The sequence below is a fragment of the Ursus americanus genome, chromosome 26, assembly GCF_024610735.1.
Source record: "Ursus americanus isolate L20-20 chromosome 26, mUrsAme1.1.p, whole genome shotgun sequence".
Taxonomy (NCBI): domain Eukaryota; kingdom Metazoa; phylum Chordata; class Mammalia; order Carnivora; family Ursidae; genus Ursus; species Ursus americanus.
This window is the reverse complement of record NC_142152.1, coordinates 17,421,874-17,447,270: the sequence shown is the minus strand read 5'-3', so window position 1 is coordinate 17,447,270 and position 25,397 is coordinate 17,421,874. Positions and strand designations below refer to the sequence as shown.

The 25,397-nt window shown below is 39.7% G+C and overlaps 1 protein-coding gene across 14 annotated transcripts in view; it reads right to left on the bottom strand.

Annotated features, from left to right (window-relative positions):
• The window catches only part of RGS6 (regulator of G protein signaling 6), a 554,007-nt gene that overhangs the window by 507,265 nt on the left and 21,345 nt on the right, over positions 1 to 25,397 (bottom strand). For 13 of the 14 annotated variants that reach the window (XM_087856077.1, XM_087856086.1, XM_087856080.1 and 10 more), the window contains exon 2: positions 22,522 to 22,625. In XM_087856077.1, the coding sequence (XP_087712203.1) occupies positions 22,522 to 22,605 (84 nt within the window). In that variant the 5' untranslated portion in view covers positions 22,606 to 22,625. Of the gene's footprint in view, positions 1 to 22,521; positions 22,626 to 25,397 lie in introns of those variants that run through there. The other variant, XM_087856088.1, reaches the window with a different exon arrangement.

Genomic DNA, 25,397 nt, shown 5'->3' with positions numbered 1-25,397 from the left:
TACTTTCTAGGATTTCTTACAACTCTACCTTTCCCCATCAGATATCCTCTTCCAATTTGATGGTCCTCAAGAGAAACCCAAGATAGACTATATCGGGTGAGCTATCCTTTGGGCTCTTTGAATCTCATAAAGCATCCTAACTCTGATCTTTATAAAAGCATAGGTTCTAAATCCTGGGTCAGATTCTTGGCCCATTGATCGTAGTGTTATTAGAGTCTAGTAGTGCTGACTCCACATTTGACAATCAAGACATCTGCCATACGTGTACATACAAGTAAGCATATACCCCAACGGCTTTCTGTGATAAGCCTATAAGTCTCAGACAGTAGAGCATCAGGGTCAAAGTCAAGCTCCACTACTACTCAGCAGTTGTAGAGTTCAGGTAAGCCACTTAGGTTTTTGGTCTGTTTCTTCATGTATAAAACAGGGATAATAACAATATCTATGACCTAGAATTATGGTGAAGATCAAATTAAGTAATACAAAGCATTTAGCATTGTGCCTGGAATACCGTAAGTGATAAGTAGACAGTAACTGTTAATTTCACTATTTTTATGACGGCTATTATTATACAATTATTGGCCTACCACCCATTAATTCATCTAGACTCTCCACGAATACACTGGAAAATGAATTTCATCTAAAACCCACTCTCTAAAAAATATTTTGTCAAGGTATATGCTGTTCATGGCAGCTAAGACACGTTGCCATGGCCACAGCAAAGCAGTAGTTCCAATTAAAGAACCCAAATCCCAGTGACTTAAGAGATGGGCACTAAAGGGACAAGTTCCTCAGCAGAAGATCTCTCTTGCCTGACAGGGTTTTGTTTTGTTTGTTTGTTTGTTTAATTCCAGAAGTTTAATTAGTGCTATTACATTAAAACCAAACACTTTTCTGTTTAATTCCCTTTAGCTGTAAAGACAATAGCTTTTTAAAGTAGATGGCCCCTTTTCATAACAAGCCATGTAACATCAAATAAAACACCAAAGGAGTTCCGTATCAAGGCTCCAATAAATCAATAGGAAAGACAACTGCTCTTATAGAATAATGATGACCTTTCCTTCGTGAATGAGAAGTTTACCTAAGAAGAAACACAGATGAGAAATATGCATAAAATAAATGTTCACTTGCATTTATTTTTTTTGTATTTATAATTTTTAATATGATTTAAAACAATGAAGTATTACTGGTAAGGATTATACCACCCAAGAAATAGGACTTGACTATACATGTCAACCTGGAAACACATATCAAAAGCCTTAAGATACACTTGTTATTCTAACTCTAGGGATTTATATCAAGGAAATAACCACCAAAGTGCATAAAAATATGAGTAATTAAAAACGTGGCTTCTAAATATCAAACAAATTAAGTTTGTCTTTTCTACTTAATAGCCATCTAACCTCAGGCAAATTACCTACGTGGTCATTATCTAAGTTTCCTCCTCTGTTAAACAGAAAGAATGACACCTATATTTCACAGAGTTATGGGTGGGAAGAGTAAAAAAGGAAATAGAACAAACTTTTCAATGTGCAAAGCACAGTGTAAGCCCTCAAAGAACATCAGCTATTATTTGGATTGGTTAAGTAAATCATGATAAGAGTAAAAAAGGAAATAGAACAAACTTTTCAATGTGCGAAGCACAGTGTAAGCTCTCAAAGAACATCAGCTATTATTTGGATTGGCTAAGTAAATCATGATATATTGATAAAGTAGAATACTGTTCAGCCATTACAAATGGCATTCTAGAGCAAACATAAGCAAACCATGGCCCAGCCATGAGCCAAGCTTGGCCAACTGCCTGTTTTTGAAAATAAAGTTTTATTGCAACATAGCCACACTCATTTATTTACATATCGTACTACAACAGCAGAGTTAAGTAGTTGAAACAGAAACTGTATGTTCCACGTAGCCTCAACTATTTACTCTGTGGCCCTTTACAGAGAAAGTTGGTTGACATCTGACTTAGAGGAGTATTTGCTATCATGGGAACATGTTCTCAACCTATTAAGTGAAAAGAAGTTTTCCAACAGCAAGTATGATAAGTCTAAATTTTTGTTGAAAAATGTGTAGAGGAAAAAGAAGTATGGAAGTAGGTATTATATTAAAAGTTGTTATAGCTCTCTGAGAGAGGGGGGTTATACAGTTTATTTCCTTCTTTGTAGTTTACCTATAATTTCTAAGTTTGTATAGCAAACATGAATCATTTCTGCAATAAAAAATGTTAAAGACACTAAGAGGGAAAGAAGCTATTTTAATTGTGATATAGAAAGAGAACAAGGGGCGCTCCTGGGTGGCTCAGTCATTAGGCGTCTGCCTTCGGCTCAGGGCCTGGTCCCGGGGTCCTGGGACCGAGCCCCGCATTGGGCTCCCTGCTCCGCTGGGAGGCCTGCTTCTTCCTCTCCCACTCTCCCTGCTTGTGTTCCCTCTCTCACTGCCGCTCTCTCTCTCTCTGTCAAATAAATTAATTAAAAAAAAGGAAGGAAGGAAGGAAGGAAGGAAGGAAGGAAGGAAGGAAGGAAAGAAAGAAAGAAAGAAAGAAAGAAAGAAAGAAAGAAAGAAAGAAAGAAAGAAAAAACAAGGAACTCATTTAATAGTAAAACAAGATGGAAAGATATTTTTAATCGGTAAGAGAAATATGGGTTTGTGTTCTTCATTTCTTCTCCTTCTCTCTCACTGATAGGAATGTGAAAAGTGGGGAGAGAGCAAAGAAAGCAAGCAAGCAGGGAAATGTGACAGCAGAGTTGTTACACGATGTGGACAGCCGCCAAGCTCAATAATTCCTAAGATAAATAAGTCTGCAAAGCTCAGAGAGATGCTACCAATCTTTGTACCAAAGATTGAATTACACAATCCAGCCAGTATAAGGAGAAGTCATGTGGTAGCAAATCTCATCTGGGAAAGATAACAGGATATGTTTCAGGAACGCTTATCAATAGGTCTGCCCACCAAACATTTTTTTATTGCCTATCTGGTGGTAAGCATTTACAGTACCATAGGGAGGCGAACACAAAAGGCAACACATACAAAAATAAACACATTTACATGGCAAAGAGGGGTGAGTGGTGAAACCTGTCAAGGAGAATCATGTTTGGGTTTTTACTCAGACGCTAACCGGATGAATGATGTGACACCACCCACTGAACTCCAGAGGGAGAGCACTTTGTTATGTTCTAGCTGCTGAATCTGCGGTAGGTAAGGGGGATTCAAACAGAGATGTCCTTTCGCAGCTAGAGATAGGCATTTGGAGTTTGGAGAGGAGACAGCATTTTGAGGAATCCCCAAATCAGTGTATGCAGAGCCCAACGTTGCCCCTGGACGGCACGCAGAAGAGAAGGGGGCCAAGGACCCATACGATGGACGGAGGGGGTGACTCCAGTGGTGAAGACAGAAGGAACGTGTAGGGATTGGGGCAAAACCAGGACAGAGTGCTTGTTAAATGCACTCAAGAACCATCTCCACTATTTAAAATTTGCTGAAAATGAGCTCTTTTAATAACTTGTGCAGCTGTAAGCAGCAGTTGTGATTAATGCTATATTCCTATGTCCCAAATAACACAAACCTTCTTTGAAAGTGTGTTTTCCCACAATTTTTCAGCCTTCTTCTGAGCAGAACACATGCATTATACCTTTCCTCAGGCGGAGCCATGTGGTAAGAGGAACATGAATGGGAATCCATTATTGGTTTGGTTTGGTTTGGTTTGGGGCTGGACACAAGCAACAGATGTGGCAATGAGGAAGAGAAGAGCTTGAGCAGAACACCGTACTCACCAGAGTCCCAATTTTAGGGTAAGGCAAAAAAACACCTAGGATATAAAACTGGTCTTTGGAGATGAGTTGGTGACCACCATGAGGATGAACCCAAGAACCATATGCCTAGACTGTAGCACAGTCCTCTGCCAGAATTGGTTTAAGTGACATGACTCTATGGCTGAAGGCCTGGGAAGTAGTGTACAGGACACCAGACCCCAAGGTCAGAAGGTCTGGCTCTGCCACTAAAGGCTGGTTGACCCGACGCAAGCCTCAGTTTCCTTATTTACGAAGTTTAGATAAATAATATCTCATGACTTTCACAAGCATCATATGAAGGGTATGGGGTGCTGGAAGGAAATATAAAATGAAAAGTAACTTTTTTTCCCAAATGTATTGAGGTATAGCTGACAAATTAAATTGTCCATATATAAAGTGCACAAAGTCATGATTTGATATACATATAACTTTACAAAATATTTCCCACCACAAAGTTAATTAACACAACCATCACCTCGCATAGCTACCTTCGTGTGTGTGTGTGTGTGTGTGTGTGTGTGTGTGGTGAGAACACTTCAGATGTGCTCTTTTGGCAAATTTCAAGTACATAATACAGTATTATTGACTATCGTCCCCATGCTGTACACTAGATCCTCCGAACTTACTCAACTTATAACAGAAAGTTTGTACCCTTTGACCAACATCTCCCCAATTCCCCATTCCCTAGCCCCTGGCAACCACCATCTCCTCTCTGGTTCTATGAGTTCATTTTTACTTTTTTTTATAGGTTCCACATATAAGTGAACTCATACACTACGTGTCTTTCTCTGTCAGGCTTACTTCACTCAGTGTAATGTCCTCCAGGTTTATCTGTGTCATCCCTAAGAAGACAGGGTTTTCTTCTTTTTTATGCCTGAGTCATATTCCACTATATATACATACCACAGTTTCATTATCCATTCATCCACTGACAAACATTTAGGTTGTTTCCATATCTTGGCTACTGTGAATGTAAATCGAGGCCACAATGAGATGCCATCTGTTAGAATGGCCTTTATCAAAAAGACAAAAAATAACAAGTGCTGGCGAGGGTGAGGAGAAAAGGGAATCCTTATTCACTGTTGGTGGCGAAGTAGCTTGGTGCAGCCACTGCGGAAAACAGTAAGGAGCTTCAGAAAATTAAAACAGGATTACCATATGATCCAGCAATCCCACTTCTGGGTGTAGAGCCAAAGGAAACAAAGTCAGTATCTCAAAAAGATCTCTGCACCATCTTTGGTGTGGCACTATTCCCAGTAGTCAAGATATCACAATGCACAAAGTGATGGAAGTTGATGTTATCACTGAGTACGATAACTCAGTGATTAGAGCATTTTGCTATGAGGTTGTGACAGCTCTGCTATCACAGAGAAAAGACCAGAATGAAGCGGCTCCCCAAGTGGTGGTCTGCTCCTTCCAGGTCTTGAGAAGAGAGCACGGGCTGTGAAGAAGTGGCCTCACACTTAGAGCAGCACCGTAGGCACAGGCTTTCCCACTGCGAGCCCCTTTCCGCCCAGGCGGAGCGGGAATAACACCAGTGATCTTGCAGAGATGCTGTCGGTGTGAGCCATCATGTGCCAAAGCACTGGCCCAATGCCTGGAAGAAGTGGGTCCTGGAGAAATGAGAGCCATTTGGACATTGCATCTGAAACGTAGGTAGCTGGCGCTTATCCTACTGGGATATTTCAGGACACACAGCCCAACACTTCCAGCAGCTCAATATGCTCTTCTTCATTTAAAAAAAAAAAAAAAACCAACAAACAACCAACCAAATAAAATCTCTTCAATAAAGTACTGGAATAAACTCTGTGACCCCTCAGTAAAGGAGACACTCTTGGAGGAGTGAATAGCAGGATCTGTGTATTATTTATAGCATCATATGAATATACCTGGTTTCCGGGTTAACTTGCATACCCGTTCTCCAGCTAGACTCCCTATGAGTTCCTAGAAATGAGTTCCCACTGGGCAGAATCATTGGGTCTCGGTTCCTATGGAAATACTGTCCCAGGAAGGACATTTGCGGAGGCTTTTTCAGCCCCCCCCAAGTCCCCGAAAGCTGAAGCTGTAAAATTCTCTGTAAAAGTCCAGTTAGTAAATATTTTAGGCTTTTAGTCTTTGTCAATCACATGGTCAATATCTGCCACAGCCATTCAACTCCTCCGTGGTTGCCACGGACAACTAATAAATGAATAGCATGGTTGTGTTTCTGTAAATCATGATTTATGAACACTGAAGTCTGAATTTTACATAATTTTCACACATCATGGAATATTGCTTCTTTTTTTATTTTTTCCAACCACTTCAAAATGTAAAAACCATCCTTAGCTCAAGTGCTATATAAGAACTGATACGGGGATGAGTTAGGTCCAAGCGCAAGTAGTTTGCTGAACTCTGCCCTAAAATTGTACCGTGTCATCAGCCACGGTAGATGTTGTTTTCAACTACTGACCTCTCCTTCCCCAGAACGCAGTGAAGTTAGTGATATTAACCATTTATTTTAGAAAGAAAAAGCTCACTCCAAACCCTTGCTGACAATTAGGCGTTATCGTCTGTTTCCTTGACTAGCTCCTTGGAGGGGCTCATTTGCCTTGAGTCTTTTTAGCATCCGGGATCCTACTGTTGCTTTGTGGCTCTAGAGCCAACGCTATCACCTGTGCTCCTTTTGGCTGCCGTTATGTGTCGTGACTCACCAGAACATGAAAAATGGTGAAAAGAGAGGCCTCAGGAGGGTCAAAAAGCAGACTGGCACATTCCTAAGTTAAGCAGATTGAATTTGGTCAATGCTCTCTTACTGCTTGAAAAAAGAATGTGAGGTCACGGTCTACTGTGCTCTCCGGGCAGCCATGAGGAAAGTGTCTATTGACTGCATTGTTCAGCACCACAGTTTTTATATATTCTAAAATATAAAATAACTAGAGATGAACAGTCTCGTCGCAAAGCTACACTGTAGGAAGCTATAGTAAAGGAGGTTTTCCTTCATTTATTTAGAATGCATCTGCTCAGGGGCACCTCGGTGACTCAGCCAGTTGAGCGCCTGACTCGTGATCTCCACTCTGGTCTTGATCTCACAGTTGTGAGTTTGAGTCCCATGTGGGGTTCTATGCTGGGCATGAAGCCTACTTAAAAAAAAAAAAAAAATGCATCTGCTTGGTCATTTCCCCTCGATGCCCTACGAAGAGCCTAAGATAAGCACCCAGTAAGGAGGGAAGGAAGGTCTTTAACTAAGACACCCACCCCCATCCTTGCTGTTAGTCACTGAACGGCTCTGCTTGGCGGTCTTCAAAGGGGCATTAGCAAATACAAAGAGATATCCTAGACTTAATTTAGGTCGCCCTACATCTACCATCCCAAACACTGAAAGGAAAACCAAGCCTTCGGCACACCCTCTCTGTAGCTATGAAAAACAGATAAAATTCCAAAATTATTTTTCCTTCCCTTTTCTAAGATAGTGTAGTAGCCAGAATAATGCCCTCCTCCCCCCCAAGAAGTCCACATCTTAACTCCCAAAACCTGTGAATATGATGCCTCACGCAGCAAAAAGGACTTTGCAGGTATGAGTAAGTTAAGGATTTTGAGATGGGGAGGTTACCCTGGATGATCTGGGTGGGCTCCATGTGGCCACGGGTTCCTAGAAGAGGCATGCAAGAGGGGCAGAGTCAGAGAAGGAGACACGATGGCCGAAGAAAGTCAGAGGCATGCAGAGTCGTGAGTTGAGAAAACTGGGCAGCCTCTAGAAAAAGGAAGGAAATGGGTTTTCCCCCGGAGCCTCCAGAAGGAACACAGCCCTGCCAAATCCTTTTAGACTTCTGACCTCTGGGACTGTAAGAGAATAAATCTGTTTTGTTTGAAGCCCCTAATTTTATGGTAATTTGTTACAGCAGCCATAGGAAACTAATACAGCAGCTGCTAAAAGTGTCCCAGATAAAATGTAGTTTCTCACAAGTCAGCCACTTTATCTCAGTACACTTAACCCTGGAGAATGAAAGGAAACTTCTACTCCTCTCTCAAGCGGGTCCCTAAACTCCAGAAGTACTGAACGCTTAAATAAAATGTGATATAAAAGGGAAGGTTGAAAGGGTGAGTGGGCAGCAAGAGAACACTGCAGTCATATACAAAAAGCATTATCCAAGAGGGCTGCAAAGGATGAGGCAGAAATGGAATGTGCCTTATTTATAGCAAAGCCTGCCTCCCCTCGCAAGTGTGTGACAGAAGAGCTGTTTTAAAGTTTTATTCTTCAAACTTGGCTGCAGAACTTGGCTGCATCTCAGAACTGTGCTTTTGTATTTAGCTTTAAAATATAAGAAGCAACCCCATGGTTAAACTGGAGGCAGAGGTGGTATGGGCAGGAAAAATGCAGGGGGTGGGGAGTGGAAAGAGGTTGAAATGTTATTCTTATTTAGTTAGTTGCTTAAGAAAAACAAATAGAGAATAAAATAGCAAAAGGCTTGGAAAGGTTCCAAGTTGAAAATTTCTCAATACCCAGGCGTTGAGGCTCTCCAGAGAAGGGTGGTGCTGCAAAGCCAGTCAGACATTAGGATGGCAACCTGGTTTCGAGGTAGAGAGGAAAGAATACTCTAGCCCTAATTATTAGAGATCCCCTCACCCTCTTTCTTTCTTTTTTTTTTTTTTTATTTATTTATTAGGGAAAGAGAGCGAGCATGAGTTGGGGGGAAGGGCAGAGAGAGAGGAAGAAGGAGACTCTGCACTGAGCAGGGAGCCTGACGCAGGGCTCGATCCCAGGACCCTGGGAGAACGATCTGAGCTGAAGGCAGATGCGTAACCGACTGAGCCACCCGGGCATCCCTCTCATCCTCTTATTTAAGTACAATGAACACTAACAGCAACCCAAGGAAGGCCAGCCTATACATGCAGAAACTAATACTGACCTTCCAGAAAACAATACGTACCAGGAGTCATGACACAGGTCATGCCCTCTGACCTAGAAATTCTAAATTTTGCTATTAATAACAAGGAACTGAATAACTAAATTACAGTGCATTATCTACTTGGAATATAATACAATCTTTAAAACTTATGATTATGACAACACATTGTAGCACAGACTAATGCTCAGGATATGGTAGGAAAACATAAAATAGTATATACTCTATGATTACCCACTAGGCTAATATATATTTTAATTTTTAAATTTTTAATTGAAGTATAATTAACATGCATATTAGTTTCAGCCATACAATATAGTTATTCAACAAGTCTATACACTTCTCAATGCTCAACAAGATAAGTGTACTCTTAATCCCCTTTATCTATTTTACCCATCCTCTCACTTCCCCTCTGATAACCACCAGTTTGTTCTCTATATTTGAGTCTGTTTTGTCTGTCTCTTTTTTCTTTGTTTTTTTTTCCTTGAATTCCACGTATGAGTGAAATCATATGGTATTTGTCTGACCTCTTTTCTTAGCATTATACCTTCTAGGTCCATCCATGTTGCAAATAGCAAGATTTTATTCCTTTTTATGGCTGAGTAATATTCTATCATATATATATATGATATATTCTGTCATATATCTATCATATATGATAGACATATGATAGATACATAGATATATCATAGATATATGATTGACAGATACATATACCACACCTTCTTTATCCATTCATCCATGGATGGACACTTGGATTGCTTCCATATCTGGGCTATTGTAAATAATGCTGCAATAAAAATAGGGGTGCATATATCTTTTCAAACTAGTGTTTTCATTTTCTTTGGGTAAATACCCAGTAAAGGAATTACCAGATCATATGGTAATTCTTTTTTTTTTAATATTTTATTTATTTGTTTGACAGAGATAGAGACAGCCAGCGAGAGAGGGAACACAAGCAGGGGGAGTGGGAGAGGAAGAAGCAGGCTCATAGCAGAGGAGCCTGATGTGAGGCTCGATCCCATAATGCCGGGATCACGCCCTGAGCCGAAGGCAGACGCTTAACCGCTGTGCCACCCAGGCGCCCCTCATATGGTAATTCTATTTTTAATTTTTTGAGGAAACTCCATACTGTTTCCACGGTGGCTGCACCAATTTGTATTCCTACCAATAGCGCACGAAGGTTCCTTTTTCTCCACATCCTTGTCAACACTTGTTATTTATTGGTTATGAGCCTAGCCATTCTGTCAAGTGTAAAATGATACCTCATTGTGGTTTTAATTTGTATTTTCCTGATGATTAGTGATGTTAATCATCTTTTCATGCGTCTGTTCGCCATCTGTATGTCTCTGGAAAATGTCTATTTAGGCCTTCTGCCCATTTTTTAATCAGATTATTTGGGGTTTTTTTTGTTGTGTTGTATGACTTCTAATATATTTTGGATAACAACCCCTTATCTAATATATCATTTACAAATATCTTCTTCCATTCAGTCAGTTGCCTTTTTGTTTTGTTGATGGTTTCCTTCATTGTGCAAAAACTTTTTATTTGGGTATAGTCCCAATAGTTTAGTTTTACTTTTGTTTCCCTTGCCTGAGGAGACATATCTAGAAAAATGTTTCTACAACTGTCAAAGAAATTATTGCCTATGCTTTCTTCTAGGAGTTTTATGGTTTCAGGTCTCACATTGAGGTCTTTAATCCGCTTTGTTTATTTTTGTGTATGGTGGAAGAAAGTGGTCCAGTTTCATCCTTTTGCGTGTAGCTGTCCATTTTCCAGCACCATTTACTGAAGACACCATCTTTCCTGTTGTATATTCTTGCCTCCTTTGTCATAGATTAATTGGCCACGTACGTGTGCATTTATTTCTCAGTTCTGCATTCTGTTCTATTGATCTACATGTCTGTTTTTGCGCCAGTACCTTACTGTTTCGATTACTACGGCTTTATAGTGTATCTTGAAATCTGGGATTAGGATACCTCCAGCTTTATTCTTCTTTTTCAAGATTGCTTTGGCTATTCAGGGTAGCCCTGAATATTATATATTATATGTGCACTAATATAATATATATACACTGCTTATATAAAATAAAAGCCTGGAAGGAAGTAGACCAAAATGTTAACTGTGGTCATGTTTGTATGGTAGGAATATGTGAGATATTTTTTTCTATAGTTCATATATTCTTTCAAAAACGAACTATTACTTTTAAAATGGAAAACAATTAATTTTTAAAAGGAAAGAAAGAAAATCAGTCAGCAGAAAGCTCAGCTTTACCAGTATTTTACCATGTGAGTTTCAGAACTAAAAATGCTTAGTGTTTTCTTGCTTCAGGTTCTCCATATGAAATATAAGGCTATTATTACACCAGACACATCGCCTAGATTTAGTGTAATAAAATACACTACCTCCTATGTACATCTATGTTTTCTTATCACCATACCTTTGCTTCCACAACTCCCATCACCTAGAATCATTTCTTGGCTTTTCCTACAGAAAATCCTCCCCTTTCTTAAAGACGCAATTCAAGTCATTTCTCTTGAAATTCCTTTCCCCTGTGTAAGCCCATCTTGTCAACACCAACCTTCCTATAATTAACTACAACTTTGAGATCTTCTTTGTTTTTTCTATGTAATTTAATTTCTTTTAAAAAAATTACAAACTTAGAATAAAGCAAACCCAGATTCAAATCTCAATACCAGTCATTTACTCCTTCTGATCCTGTTTCCTTGTGTGTAATATAGGACATCCACCAGTTGCCTAACAAGCCATTCTGGTGATTACATGAGTCAGTGTATGTGCGGTACCCAGCACAGTATCCAGTATAGAGGGGGTAGCAATAAATCCCTATTATCTTCCTTAATCTTGCATCAGCAGATCTGCACTAAAGAAAATACTAAAGGTAGTTCTCCAGACAAAAGAAAAATGATCCCAGAAGTAAGCACAGAGATGTAGAAAATAATAAAGCAATAAAAACAATAATTTTTTAGTAAATCTACACAACCATTGTATTTAGCAAATAAGACAAAACTTTTACAAAAATGGTGAAGTCCTGTAGGGTTTTAAAAGTAAAGAATATTCAGGGCGCCTGGGTGGCGCAGTCGTTAAAGCGTCTGCCTTCGGCTCAGGGCGTGATCCCGGCGTTCCGGGATCGAGTCCCACATCAGGCTCCTCTGCTGGGAGCCTGCTTCTTCCTCTCTCACTCGCCTGCTGTGTTCCCTCTCTCTCTGGCTGTCTCTCTGTCACATAAATAAATAAAATCTTTAAAAAAAAAAATAAAAAATAAAAAAAAATAAAAGTAAAGAATATTCAATTGGACCATATCCTAGGATGTCAAGAACCAACTTCCTTTCAAGGCAATTAGTAGGTCTACCAGAACAGGGACCCAGTAACCTAACCCGGGGGTCATTCCAAATATAAATCCTATCCCCCTATGATTATTTAATTCCTTTTCAACAAATATTTGATTGATTTCTATCTTTTGATGTTATTTACCACAGAGGTATGAATATTCTTTTGGCATGAATGTGTGTCTATATGTCTATCTTTGTATATTTTTTCCATTCCCTTATTCTAATACATTTTTAGAAATGAGAATGCAGATCAAAAGACTTGTCCATTTTCAGTTTTGATTTCTATTGGCAATTGTGTTTTTTAAAAATAATGCTCCTATCCTACAACTGAAACATTTATTTTCCCTTCACAGGTATCTGTAGGCTTTTAGTTTTTCTTGTTCAAAATCTTGAGAATGAGGACTTCACTCTATGGCCATTCAAGTTCTCCATATGTAGGAATATTGCAAAGGAGTGGCAATCGTGAGAGTAATAAATTGTCAAAATGTAAAATCTTAGACTCTTGGAAATGAAATGAGGGGGGAGAAATGGGAAAAAAATGAAATGAAGCCTTGAACACACCAAAGGCTTTCTAAATTAGAAAGCTATACTCGTGGAAACACATCATATTAAACCACACTGAGCTGTTCTCGACACTAAAAATACCATGCCTTTCATCTGCGGACACTGATACCACTGGTTGGGGACTTGCCTACACTCCTGTCTCCTGCCAACCAAGATAATGTGATGGGGAGCTTTTCCTGTGGCAATTCCAATCCTAGGGGAAAAGGGAAACAGAACAGTTTTTTCCCAAGGCAATAAAAAACCTTCAAAATACTTAATGAAAGGAATTCAAAATGCAGATTGAACAATTAAATTAGTTACCCAGAATACTCTCTGAAGTTAGTCCTTGGGAAAAAAGAAAAGAAGCCCTAAATGTTCAAGACCAAAAAGCGTTTGTTTGAAACATAATGACTTACATGACTTTTTAAAGTTTTGCTTGGGTTAACAAACAATGAATCATGGAACACTACATCAAGAATTAATGATGTACTGTATGGTGACTAACATAACATAATAATACTAATAATAACAAAAAGAAAATTTTAAAGAAAACAAAGGCGGCTATAAAAAGAGTAAACAGGCAAAGAAATGTGGACATCTTTATTTTAGATTATGAAAGCCCTGGCATGTCAGAGCTGAAAGCACTTTCGAGATCACCTAGACTAGCTAACTCCTCACTTCACAAATGGCAAAACTAGACTCAAAACAAAAACAACTTGGGCACGGCCCTAAGTCAGCTAGTGGTGCAGCCACAGTTGATTGAGAGACACCCTGGCCCAGTTACACTCTCCTTCCACGACACTTGACTTCTCTGCACACAAGGAGGAGAAGGGCAGGCAATCCAGCTCTACAGTTATTTGGTTCAAAATTTTGTTGGTTCCAGGAGACTTTCTGACATTTCCCAGGTGTAACCTGGTGAAAAGATATCTCCTTATTCCCCTCAGATCCACCCACATCTTATCGGACACCAAATCCAGTTGGTTGTACCTCCTAAACAGCTCTCAGGCACATCCCTTCACCTGCGTTACCACTGCCATTAACAGGGACATCATTTTGTCCTCACCTGAATCCCTGCAAAATCACCAAACCACTCTGCCCACTAATCTTACCATTTCTCTCACACCCTCTCTGCACAAGTGCATTCGCCACGCCGACCATATGACTTCCCAGCTTCGGGTTCTCTTTTGTGGTGACTTTCCTTATGAAGAAAAACAAGGTTTCGGTAGCTTTCCTTTGCTTTGGGGTTAATGTCTACATGAGTCAGAGACTGGTCAGGAAACAGATGGCACCCGTAAGACAATTGAAGAAAGATTTATTTCAAAAAAGACAAAGTAAAAAGAAGTGGCAGAGTATAGGAGAACCACAAGGAACGCTCAGGAACCCCTAACTTATACGTAAACCCCTCACCTGGTCACCTGCTCCTAACAGAAAGGATATGGAATGTTATGTCCAAGATTAGGTTACAAAGGAGTAAAACTCCACTACCACCCCCCTTCCTGCCTCTTCTTCCTTGCTCATTCTGATGAGACAAGCTGCCTTGTTGTAAGCTACCCTGTCAAGAAACTCAGAGTGGCTCCAGTCAATAGTTAGTGAGGAACTGAGGCCATCACTCCCACAGCACTCGAACTGAATCCAGCCAACAACCACATGAGTAAGCTTAAGTGGGCCTTTCCTCAGGTGAGCCTTCAGATTAAACTGCAATCCCCGCCAACATCCTGACTGTGGTCTTTGTGAGCGGCACTGACCCAGAGGACCCACCTAAGATTACTGACCCATGGAAACTATGACATAATAAATGTGCTTAAGCCAATTAACCCCATTACATTTTGGGGTAATTGGTTATACAGCAATAGAGGACTATACAAACTGGAGCCACCCAAATGCCCAAAAAAGATGAGGAGAAGAAAAGGGTATCAGGACCCAGAGGAGAACAGTCTGCCCTGGAAGGAACAATGACCCTCAGTCAAGGGACACAGGCAGTGCAAGACTCTACAGAGAGGGAGCCACAGGAAGGAACGCCCTGGCTTTGCTCTTCTTCCTCCCTCCCATCTCTCCCCAGGCTTCTACTGACCAAACTTGATTCAAAGCCAGAGATCCCAAGAGCCCTGCCAATGAGTCTACCTCCTGGGGGCAGGGAGCAGCATGGGGGGTGGGGGGTGGGTAGAATGTGGATGTGCAGGTGCAAAGAGAAGATACCTGCATGATGTCCTAAATCTTTGGCATGATATGTCAGGTCTTTTGTGATCCAACGCTAATCTCCCCAGCCAACTTTATTTCTCCACCTCCGTCACATACACATAGCTCCAAGAAAACAGCCACTTGAAGTTCCCAGAAAGTTTATAACATCACAACTCTGTCCCTTTCCATGTCGTAGTCCTTCTACCTCCTACACTTCTTTTTCCCCCCTCTCTGCCAGGTTAATTCCTATTCATCTTTCACGAATTAAGGCAGGTGCCAAATCCTCTGGTCTTCTATGACATCATCATCCTCTCTCTTGATATGGACTTCGTGACCCTTCTACCTCCTTCCACGTTCCTCAGCTCGCCTCTACCAACTGCCTCTTGCAGTTGCCTAGTTACCCATCTCTGCCCATCAGCCTACAGGTGTCATCAGGGCACAGACTTCATCTTGGATTCCTAGCATCTGGCATGCAAATGACACTCAATGCATATTTGCTGATTAAATTATTGCTAAGCCTCATTGTGCCTTGGTCACCAGTATCTATAGGTTCCCTGACTCTCAGTTGTGCTGGCCACTACCACTGCCTTCCATGAATTCCAAAATAATGTCCTATTCCCAGCTTGCTCATCAGGCTTGCCTCTTCCAGGCTAGATTTCTTCCCCTTCTTGCTGCATACCACTGCTTGTGTAACTAAAATAGTGCTACATTTCCTTTTTGGAAATATGCCTAAAGCAACTTCTACCCAGAACTGCAAGGGTCCTAGAACATTAGGGAAAGTGACCTTGGAGTATCAGGGCAACACAGAGGCAAGACCCAAATTCCAACAGAGAAGGAATAAATAACTGGAAATTAACAAGTGAAGGAAGCCAGCAATGACTTACAAGAACATTGGCTTTCTCTTCTTTCTCTAAGACTTCTAATTCATCCCTAACACTATGTATTACTGACAGAATCCAGTGCTACTACTGAAACACTGTTCCTGCTATCTGTCTAACCTACAATCAGTACCACTAAATGATACCTGTACAAAAGTCTTATATGTTACTAGTGAGCCAAAGAAACACATCGCCACCAAGAAAATACTTTAACTGTTGAATGTTAAATCATTACAAGTACAATTTTTCTTTTGATGCCTAACTACATTAGGTTTTATCTCAATCCACTTTAGGTTATGTAGGACTGTTTAAAATATTTCCAGAAAAGTTCAAAAGACCCTTAGGCATGTCTACAGTCTCACAACATTGTTCTGACATCAGGAAAGTTAATTAACTTCTAAATGATTAAAAACTTACAGAATGAAACTTGTAAATTATTGCAGAAAAGTATGTTTACAATATTTAGTCCAGTCCCCTCATTTTACAGAAAAGGAAATGAAGCCAAAGTAATATTTTATTTATTATGCTGAGGGGTTGCTAGGTACACAGGGTTCATTTTATCATGCTTCTTTCTACTTTATGTGGACATGGAATATATTCTTTTTGTGTAAGAAGTATTCTGTGGTTGGCAAGGAAGGAGGAAAAGAAAGGAGAGCGGAGGAAATCAAAATAAGAAGCAGAGCTAGGAAAATGAAGTTGCCCATCTAGAGAACCAAATCAGTAAGCGTGGGAGTTGGGGTCAGATATCCCGAACTCTCTGCTCCCTGTCTGGCATCTTCCATCACACTGTACTGCCTCATGACCCAAGTCTGGGTCAAGTTAAGCTACAATTTACTCTGTCCAACTACCATCTAATTGCCCAGAATTCTACCAAATCAAATTACCAGTCCAGTTGGAAATTTCTCAAGAGACATTATTAACACCACTCAGAGAATTAAACAAAATTGGAAAGCAACCTACTTGTACTCAAAAGAATTCTAAGTTTATAAAAGAAAGTAAACATTTTAGAAAATCTTTACCCAAGAAACAAGAGCACCAACAAGCAGAAGGAAGCTTTGGCATTACAAATGTTCAAAGTTAACCAAGTCAAGTCTCTGAGAATAAGCATGAAAAGCAAAGATCAGCTGCACAGTATTTTCATTTATTTAATTCATCCAATGTCTGTTGAGCCCCAACAATGTGGCAGTGATAGTCTGTGGTCGATAACATGGCGGTGGAAGGGACATCAACAGGGGTAGTCAGGCTACCTGGACATAATCATGGCCTCATGGGGAAACTGCTGAGTTACCTATGCAAGTTACACACTCTCTCCATCCTTCAGTTTGCTCATCTAAATGAGGATGTACCCTATGATCCAGCAATTGCACTACTGGGTATTTACCCCAAAGATACAGACGTAGTGAAGAGAAGGGCCATATGCACCCCAATGTTCATAGCAGCTCTGTCCACAATAGCTAAATCATGGAAGGAGCCGAGATGCCCTTCAACAGATGACTGGATTAAGAAGATGTGGTTCATATATACAATGGAATATTACTCAGCTATCAAAAAGAACGATTTCTCGACATTTGCTGCAACATGGACAGCACTGGAGGAGATAATGCTAAGTGAAATAAGTCAAACAGAGAAAGACAATTATCATATGGTTTCTCTCATCTATGGAACGTAAGAACTAGGAAGATTGGTAGGAGAAGAAAGGGATAAAGAAAGGGGGGTAATCAGAAGGGGGAATGAAGCATGAGAGACTATGGACTCTGAGAAACAAACTGAGAGCTTCAGAGGGGAGGGGGTGGGGGAATGGGATAGACTGGTGATGGGTAGTAAGGAGGGCACGTATTGCATGGTGCACTGGGTGTTATACGCAACTAATGAATCATGGAACTTTACATAAAAAACAAGGGATGTACTGTATGGTGACTAACATTATGTAATAAAAAAATATTATTATAATAAAATAAATGAATAAATAAATAGAAATAAAATTTTTAAAAAATGAGGATGTTACTAAAATCCCTTACTTGTAATTGCATGACAGGAGACTGGTTCTTCTACATCTGAAAGATCTATGAATAATTATAAAATCAAAAACTCACTTCAAAACATCAACTTTCCCTTTACTTTGTCATGTGTACTCTACCTGGATATTGTACAAGATACTAAATAAGCGTGTTTCAAACTCAGATTCTCCTGAGAAGAGTTTATTTTTTTTTTTTTTTTTTTTTTTTTTAATTAATAATGATTTTTTATTATATTATGTTAGTCACCATACAGTACATCCCCGGTTTTCGATGTAAGGCTCGATGATTCATTAGTTGTGTATAACACCCAGTGCACCATGCAATATGTGCCCTCCTTACTACCCATCACCGGTCTATCCCATTCCCCCACCCCCCTCCCCTCTGTAGCCCTCAGTTTGTTTCTCATAGTCCATAGTCTTTCATGTTTCATTCCCCCTTCTGATTACCCCCCCTTCCTTTATCCCTTTCTTCCCCTACTGATCATTCTAGTTCTTATGTTCCATAGATGAGAGAAATCATATGATAGTTGTCTTTCTCTGCTTGACTTATTTCACTAAGCATTATCTCCTCCAGTGCCGTCCATGTTGTAGCAAATGTTGAGAACTCATTCTTTCTGATTGCTGAGTAATATTCCATTGTATATATGGACCACAACTTCTTAATCCAGTCATCTGTTGCAGGGCATCTCGGCTCCTTCCACGATTTAGCTATTGTGGACATTGCTGCTATGAACATTGGGGTGCATATGGCCCTTCTCTTCACTACGTCTGTATCTTTGGGGTAAACACCCAGTAGCGCAATGGCTGGATCATAGGGTAGCTCAATTTTTAACTTTTTAAGGGACCTCCACACGGTTTTCCAGAGTGGCTGTACCAACTTGCATTCCCACCAACAATGTAGGAGGGATCCCCTTTCTCCACATCCTCTCCAACAATTGTTGTTTCTTGCCTTGTCTATTTTTGCCATTCTAACTGGCGTAAGGTGGTATCTCAGTGTGGTTTTGATTTGAATTTCCTTGATGGCTAATGATTGAGAAGAGTTTAAAACTCATATTCCCAGGGGGTGCCTGGGTGGCTCAGTTGGTTAAGTGTCTGCCTTCGGCTCAGGTCCTGATCTCAGGGTCCTGGGATTGGCCAGTGTCAGGCTCCCTGTTCAGTGGGAACTCTGCTTCTCCCTCTCCCTCTGCCCCACCCCCTCCCTGCTCATGCCTCCCTCCCTCTCTCTCAAAGAAATAAAATCTTTTAAAATATTAAAAAACAAAATAAGACTCAGATTCCTAGGACCCAGTTCAGACCTATGAAACAAAAATAATTTGGTGAAGGGGATCCTTTGAGGATCAATATTTTTATAAAACAGCCGTAAATGATCTGATGTTCAGCCACGTTCAAATATCATCCCTACATTGGACAATTCAGTGACCCAGGATCCTTTGGATCCAAGAATATAAAAAAGGTTAACAGGGTCTGGGTGACTTAATGAATAATTAAGGTTTTCTCTTAAATAGATTTTTAATGTGACCAATACATTTTTCATACACACCTCCAATCCAAACTGTGAATGTGAAGGATGAAAAACTAAATTAGAAAGTCTATTCAACTCAATAAATAAATCATGCCTCGGGAAAGTACAACTTCTCACAGCTAATGACACAGAAAACATGAAAAGAAAATGAGAAGGATCCTGAGAGTGTAGGCTTAAGAAACCCACCCATCATTACTCATATGTCAGGAGGTTACCATCCTAAATGGCATTTAAAAGTCACAACAACATCATGGACATGATCATCCCACTTACTGCTCGGAGGTTTACCCGAAAGCTCCATTTCCCTAGATTTGGCTTTTTAAATGTCAGCATCTGAATCAACACAACACAATCCAAGCAAAAACTTCACGCTAAAAACATCCTACATGAGTAAGAAACAACAAACAAGAGAAAGAAAACAAAAAGGAAAACACTATTTGCATAATTTTTAATGTAAATTTCTATTGTAGACCTCTAAAAAAAGTTTTGGTTTTAGAGTTCACAACCTTGAAAAAACCATTATGAAAGAGGACTTCCATAGTAAATGTTTTGAATTGACCTTGGTTTCAAGGTTTAATCTTTACTGACACCTTGAGGATAGTGTCCCGCAATAATGGTTGTATTGGTTGTAGCCAATGGCTGGTCTACAGCACTGCGAGTAGAGAACTAGGTAAATAACCCACAGTTGAAACACAACCATGATTTAGTCAAATTAACTAGGTTTAAATGATTCCAGGTCCTAGATCCATACTAAGCAATGCCTTCTTTCTAATAGATCGAACAGATGCAATATCCCTTTTATAGCAATTAACTAATACAGCAAATAACATGAACACATGCATGCCCCACACACAAATTTGTCATAAGCAAGATATATTTCCAATATAGAAACCAAATGGCCAGTAGTCATATCTCTGAAGAACTACAGCAATCGACAACTTTGTACCTAAATTAAACCAAAAAAGAGTCCTCTCCTACCACCTAAAAAGTAAAAATCAAGTTCCCGCAAACCTGAAGGGAGTTTCCTTTCAACATAATCCCAAACATTTATAATACCAGAAAGGTGTTTGGGTTGCATGACCTTTACATTTCCTATGAACCTTTAATAACCCATGGGTTTACGATCTCCTGAACAAAATAAAAATAATTGAATTTAAATTAAAAAAGAATAACTGTATTGTTTACCTGTGTCTTAAAATACAACTCACTGTATGAATATACTTTAGCCAACTTATTAATGGCACCAACATTTATACATTTTTATTTCCTCTCCAAATGACACACTGTCTTTATGAGGCCTTAAGATAAAAGAAAAGACACGTTCATTATGGACCACTCCGTGCAAAGTAAGATGTGAAATGCCTCATTTACTTTATCTAAATGAATCTTCATAATGACCCCACCAGGTACTATCCTTCCTCCCACCTTTTATTTTTCTTTTTGAAAATGAAGAATCTGAAGCTCACAGAAGTTAAAAAAAACTCAAGATCACACCAGTAGGAAGTAGTAGAGTTGCAATCATTTTAACCTAGGTCTGATTTCAAAGCTCACGCTCCTAGGAGCTGGGCATAGGGTTTCCCAGCATGGGGTGGGTTAAGAAGGTAATGATGAATAAACATCTTTCTATTCTGTATGCTTCACTAATTGGCTCGCCCTGTTAATCTCTTTTTTTTCTTTACTACAACTTAACAGGCATCTCTGTTAGAGAAGGGTTATCTAAGCATTCTCTTACAAAGCAAAGGATTAAGGAATTTGATACTCAAAGCAAGATTAGTTTGAGTTCTATCTTTATAAGGAAAGAGAAAAATTCACCATATCAGTCATCCAGGAATATCTAGCTCAACCTTGCTCATGTGATTAGCAGAGATCAAACACAAAGTCTTGCAGAATACACAGAACCCAGCAGACAACTCGAATATTTGTAAAATGAATGCACAGTAACTCATTTTCCTTATTAATATGTTATATAGTTAGGTTAAATTTTCACAAATATGCAAGCCTTAAAAAGGTGTATTAATAAGAAGCAGTTATTCCCTCAAATTCAACATGTGCACAAATAAAACTTATGTGTCGTAGTTCCTTCCTTTAAGACATTCTTCCAAATATCCCTATTTGAATTAATACCATCAATGTCTTTCTATAACCCAAGGTCAAAACACAGTCATCTTTGATTCTCTATTCCCTTCCTAATTCTATATGCATTCAGTTTCCTAGTCATTTTTAATTCAGACTCTTTAATCCCTTTGCTCAGTTCCACTCAATTCTGAGAAGCATTTCCCTTGCTAGATTAGTGTCCTCCTTACCTTTCTCACAGAGACAGAAATACCAATCCCCCCCACACCCCCAGAGTCTCGAATCTGCCTCCATAACAGTGCACGTGGCACACAGGCAAGACTCATAATCCCAAAGAGATATTAATTTTACAACTCCTAGCACAAAAGTTTTTCGTAATGAAATTGCCTATGATTCAACATTCTAAAATCTGGCTCCACCCAACTCTTCCCAAAATCTTACCTCCATTACTCCATGTAAGTCTGCTACGCCCCCAAGCTCACTGGTTCTGGTTGCTGTTCACTTTCTTCAGCTCCTTCCCTTTGCTGAACGCATCTCACTACCTGGAATGTTGTTCTTCCTTTCTGCTTTCCACAGAAAGCAGTCCTACCCATCCTTTATAACGGAGTTCAAAGACCACTCCTCCACCAGTCCACACCTGGCCTCTGAGCCTGGAAGTAATCACCTGTTCCTCTGATTTCATATAACACTCTATTTGCACTTCTCTTATGGAAATTAACACTTAGATTATTACAGTTATTTGTGTCCATCTTACGTCTCCTACCCACTGTAACCATCTAATACATGCATACCTCTGTATCTCCCACATCATCTAGACCAGATCTTGTACCGACTATGGGTTCAAAAACAATCACTTGATAAATGTTACACAAAGGCTTTTACGTCGAAGGAGAATATAGCTCCCCCTGCATTGCTTAGGCAATCTTTGCATTTAAAGAAAACCAATTCAGGGGCACCTGGCTGGCTCAGTTTGTAGACCGCGCAACTCTTGACCTCAGGGTTGTAAGTTCAAGCCCCACAATAGGTGTAGAGATTACTTAAAAATAAAATCTTTAAAGAAAACCAAATCATATTTTTCAAGTATGACAAACCTAAGTTCCTTGAATTTTAGAATTGGAAAATCAGAGCATATGAGAAGAAAACGATATTCATTTATCCGTCAAGGCAGTTTAGGCAGAAAACATTTGTCAAGCTGTCAACCATCAGTCAACCCTACACACACGCGCGCGCACACACACACACACACACACACAGAGGCAGCACCCCCAACATTTAATGAGAGGCCTTACTTTGCGGTAGACTATCATATTTGGAGAACTCTCCTCTGGGTCAGCAATCCCCACTGCTCTTTGATCCCCAGATCCCTGAGCCATCCCGGATGTCTTCACTCACGCTGCAAAAATAAATGAACAGACCATTAAGACATGAAAAAATTATACGAAGAAAGCTCTACAATGCAAAAAAGTATCTTTTGGCAGGTGATACAAAAATAAAACATGACGAATTTATTTTTCCTCATTAATTTAAGCAGTATTTTAAAAAATGTTTAGGGGATAATTGGGGTCTTGTTATCCACATATATTATTCTAATCCCAAAGCAACATGTTCTTTATTTTCAGCCCAGAATCATGCACCTTAGGGGTGAGCTTATGCCAGTCCTACAAAATCTTCTGAAGACAGATGAAGCCAATCATTTTGATGTTGATTTTGTCTTACCAAAGCTCACTCTATTAATCACATTAATTCTATGCATTAAAATCTGAATATTTTATCAGGGAAATGCAAATCAAAACCACAAGGAGGGGCGCCTGGGTGGCACAGCGGTTAAACGTCTGCCTTCGGCTCAGGGCGTGATCCCGGCGTTATGGGATCAAGCCCCACATCAGGCTCCTCTGCTATGAGCCTGCTTCTTCCTCTCCCACTCCCCCTGCTTGTGTTCCCTCTCTCGCTGGCTGTCTCTATCTCTGTCAAATAAATAAATAAAATCTTTAAAAAAAAAAAAAAACACAAGGAAATACCACTTCATACCCACTAGGATGGTCATAGTAAAAAAGAAAAACCTCAAACAACAAGTGTTGGCAAGGAACATCTATAACTTGTTGGTAGGAATGTAAAATGGTTCAACCACTACGAAAAACAGTTTGGTAACGCCTCAAAAGTTAAACATAGAATTACCATATAAACTGAAAATTCAACTATACCCCAAAGAACTGAAAACAAGTATTCAAACAAATACTTGAACACAAACATTCACAGCAGCACTATTCAAAATGGCCAAACCATGGAAAAAACTCTAAGTCCATCAACTGATGGATGGATAAACCAAATATAGTCTATCCTTACAATGGAATAAAATTCACCCATGAAAGTCATAAAGTATTGATACATGCTATAACATAGATTTATCCTGAAAACGTTACGCTTAATGAAAGAAGCCAGACACAAAGGTCACTGCAATGGACTCAATGTTTATGTCCCCACCAAAATGCACATGTTGAAATTCTAAGCCCCAGTGGGATGGCAAGAGGAGGCACAGCCTTTGGGAGGTGATTAGTGCCCTTATAAAAGAAACCCCAGAGAGCTCCCTTCCATCATGTGAAGACACAGTGAGAATAAAGCCACCATGAACCAGACACCAGATTGGCTCAGGCCTTGATCTTGGACTTCCCAGCCTCCAGAAATATAAGAAACAAATTTCTGTTGTTTATAAGCCAGCCCATCTATGGCATTCTGTTATAGCAGCCCACACAGACTAAGACAGTCACATATTGTATGATTCCATTTCCATGAACTATCTAGAATAGGTAAATTTAGACAGGAAGCAAACTGGTAGCTACCAACAGCTGGGCGGAGGATGGAATGGGGTTACTGCTGAATGGGTATGGGGTCTCCTCTGGGACAAGGAAAACATTTTTGAACGAGATTGGGGTAATAGATGCAGAACACTGTGAATGTGTTAAGTGCCACTGAAATGTAGGCTTTAAAGTAGTTAATTTTATGTTATGTGAATTTTACCTCAATTAAGTAAAACAAATATTTTTAATTTGACCTTTCTAAAAAGCCTGAAAAGATATCAGGGAAATGATGACAGTGTATGGAATTTCTGAGACAAGAAGGTAAGTTCTTGGTATCACACTGTATTTGCTGCGCTACTTTGCGCAAGTTGAATAACCTAGTGGGTTCTCTTTGTTAACTTCCTTTTAAAACAAAATGCTGAATGCCTGCTGTGGACCCAGATCCACGCCAAGGCGCCTCTTTCTACATGGTTCTCATCAGTAAAATGTGAATTCCACAGCGTACTCACAGGTAAGGGTCCAATAAACCGAGTGGGCAAACGCATCGTCTAAAGCCATAAAAGTCCTATACAAATGTTATCCCTAAGCCAAGAGCCTGCCTGGGCTATTTGCACAAAATTCATAGGCTTTTCATCAAAGAAACTTTTATAAATACCATACTTGACAGAAAAGGCCATTTCAATTCAAAATAAAAACTCAGGAAATATTTTATTGTAAAATAAGTTAGTACCAAAGGTCATTCCATAAAAACAAATTTGGGTGGAAGATGGGCAAGAGACAGGAATTTGTCATTTGTGCTAAGAATTTAAATGCCCACAGTATACCCTTTGAATGTTGCTTGCTTTCTTCATCATTTGTGAATTAAGATGCATTTTAAAAGTAAGATTACATGAAGAGATAATGAACATCATTCTCTTATCTCCACACACTGTAACGTCAGTGTTTCCATGAATATAGTGCTACATGGCAATGCTGATTATTAATTCCAATCAATGGCTTTTAAAGTTAAATGAACAACATGCTGTTTTATTTTTAAATAGCTACTTATTTGCCTACTCCTTTGCCTGAATACAGAATATGGCAGAGCCCGAAAAACAAAAATTAAGTCCATTTTATGTCTGCTCATTTATCTATGTAATAGAGCCATTTGGGGTTCCTGGCTTTACTTGTAAATGAACACTCGGACTTTAATGAGCGTATTATCTCCCACCTAGAAAACTGTGTTATAACAGCAAGGTTGGGAATGACCTAGAAACAATCCTGTCAGCCCTGTTTTCGTCTTTCCCAGACGGCTCCCCTCTCCCCACCCCCCCCACCCCCCGCGCCGTCCCCTACAGAAATATTTCTGGTGTTACAAGAGGCTGATGGTC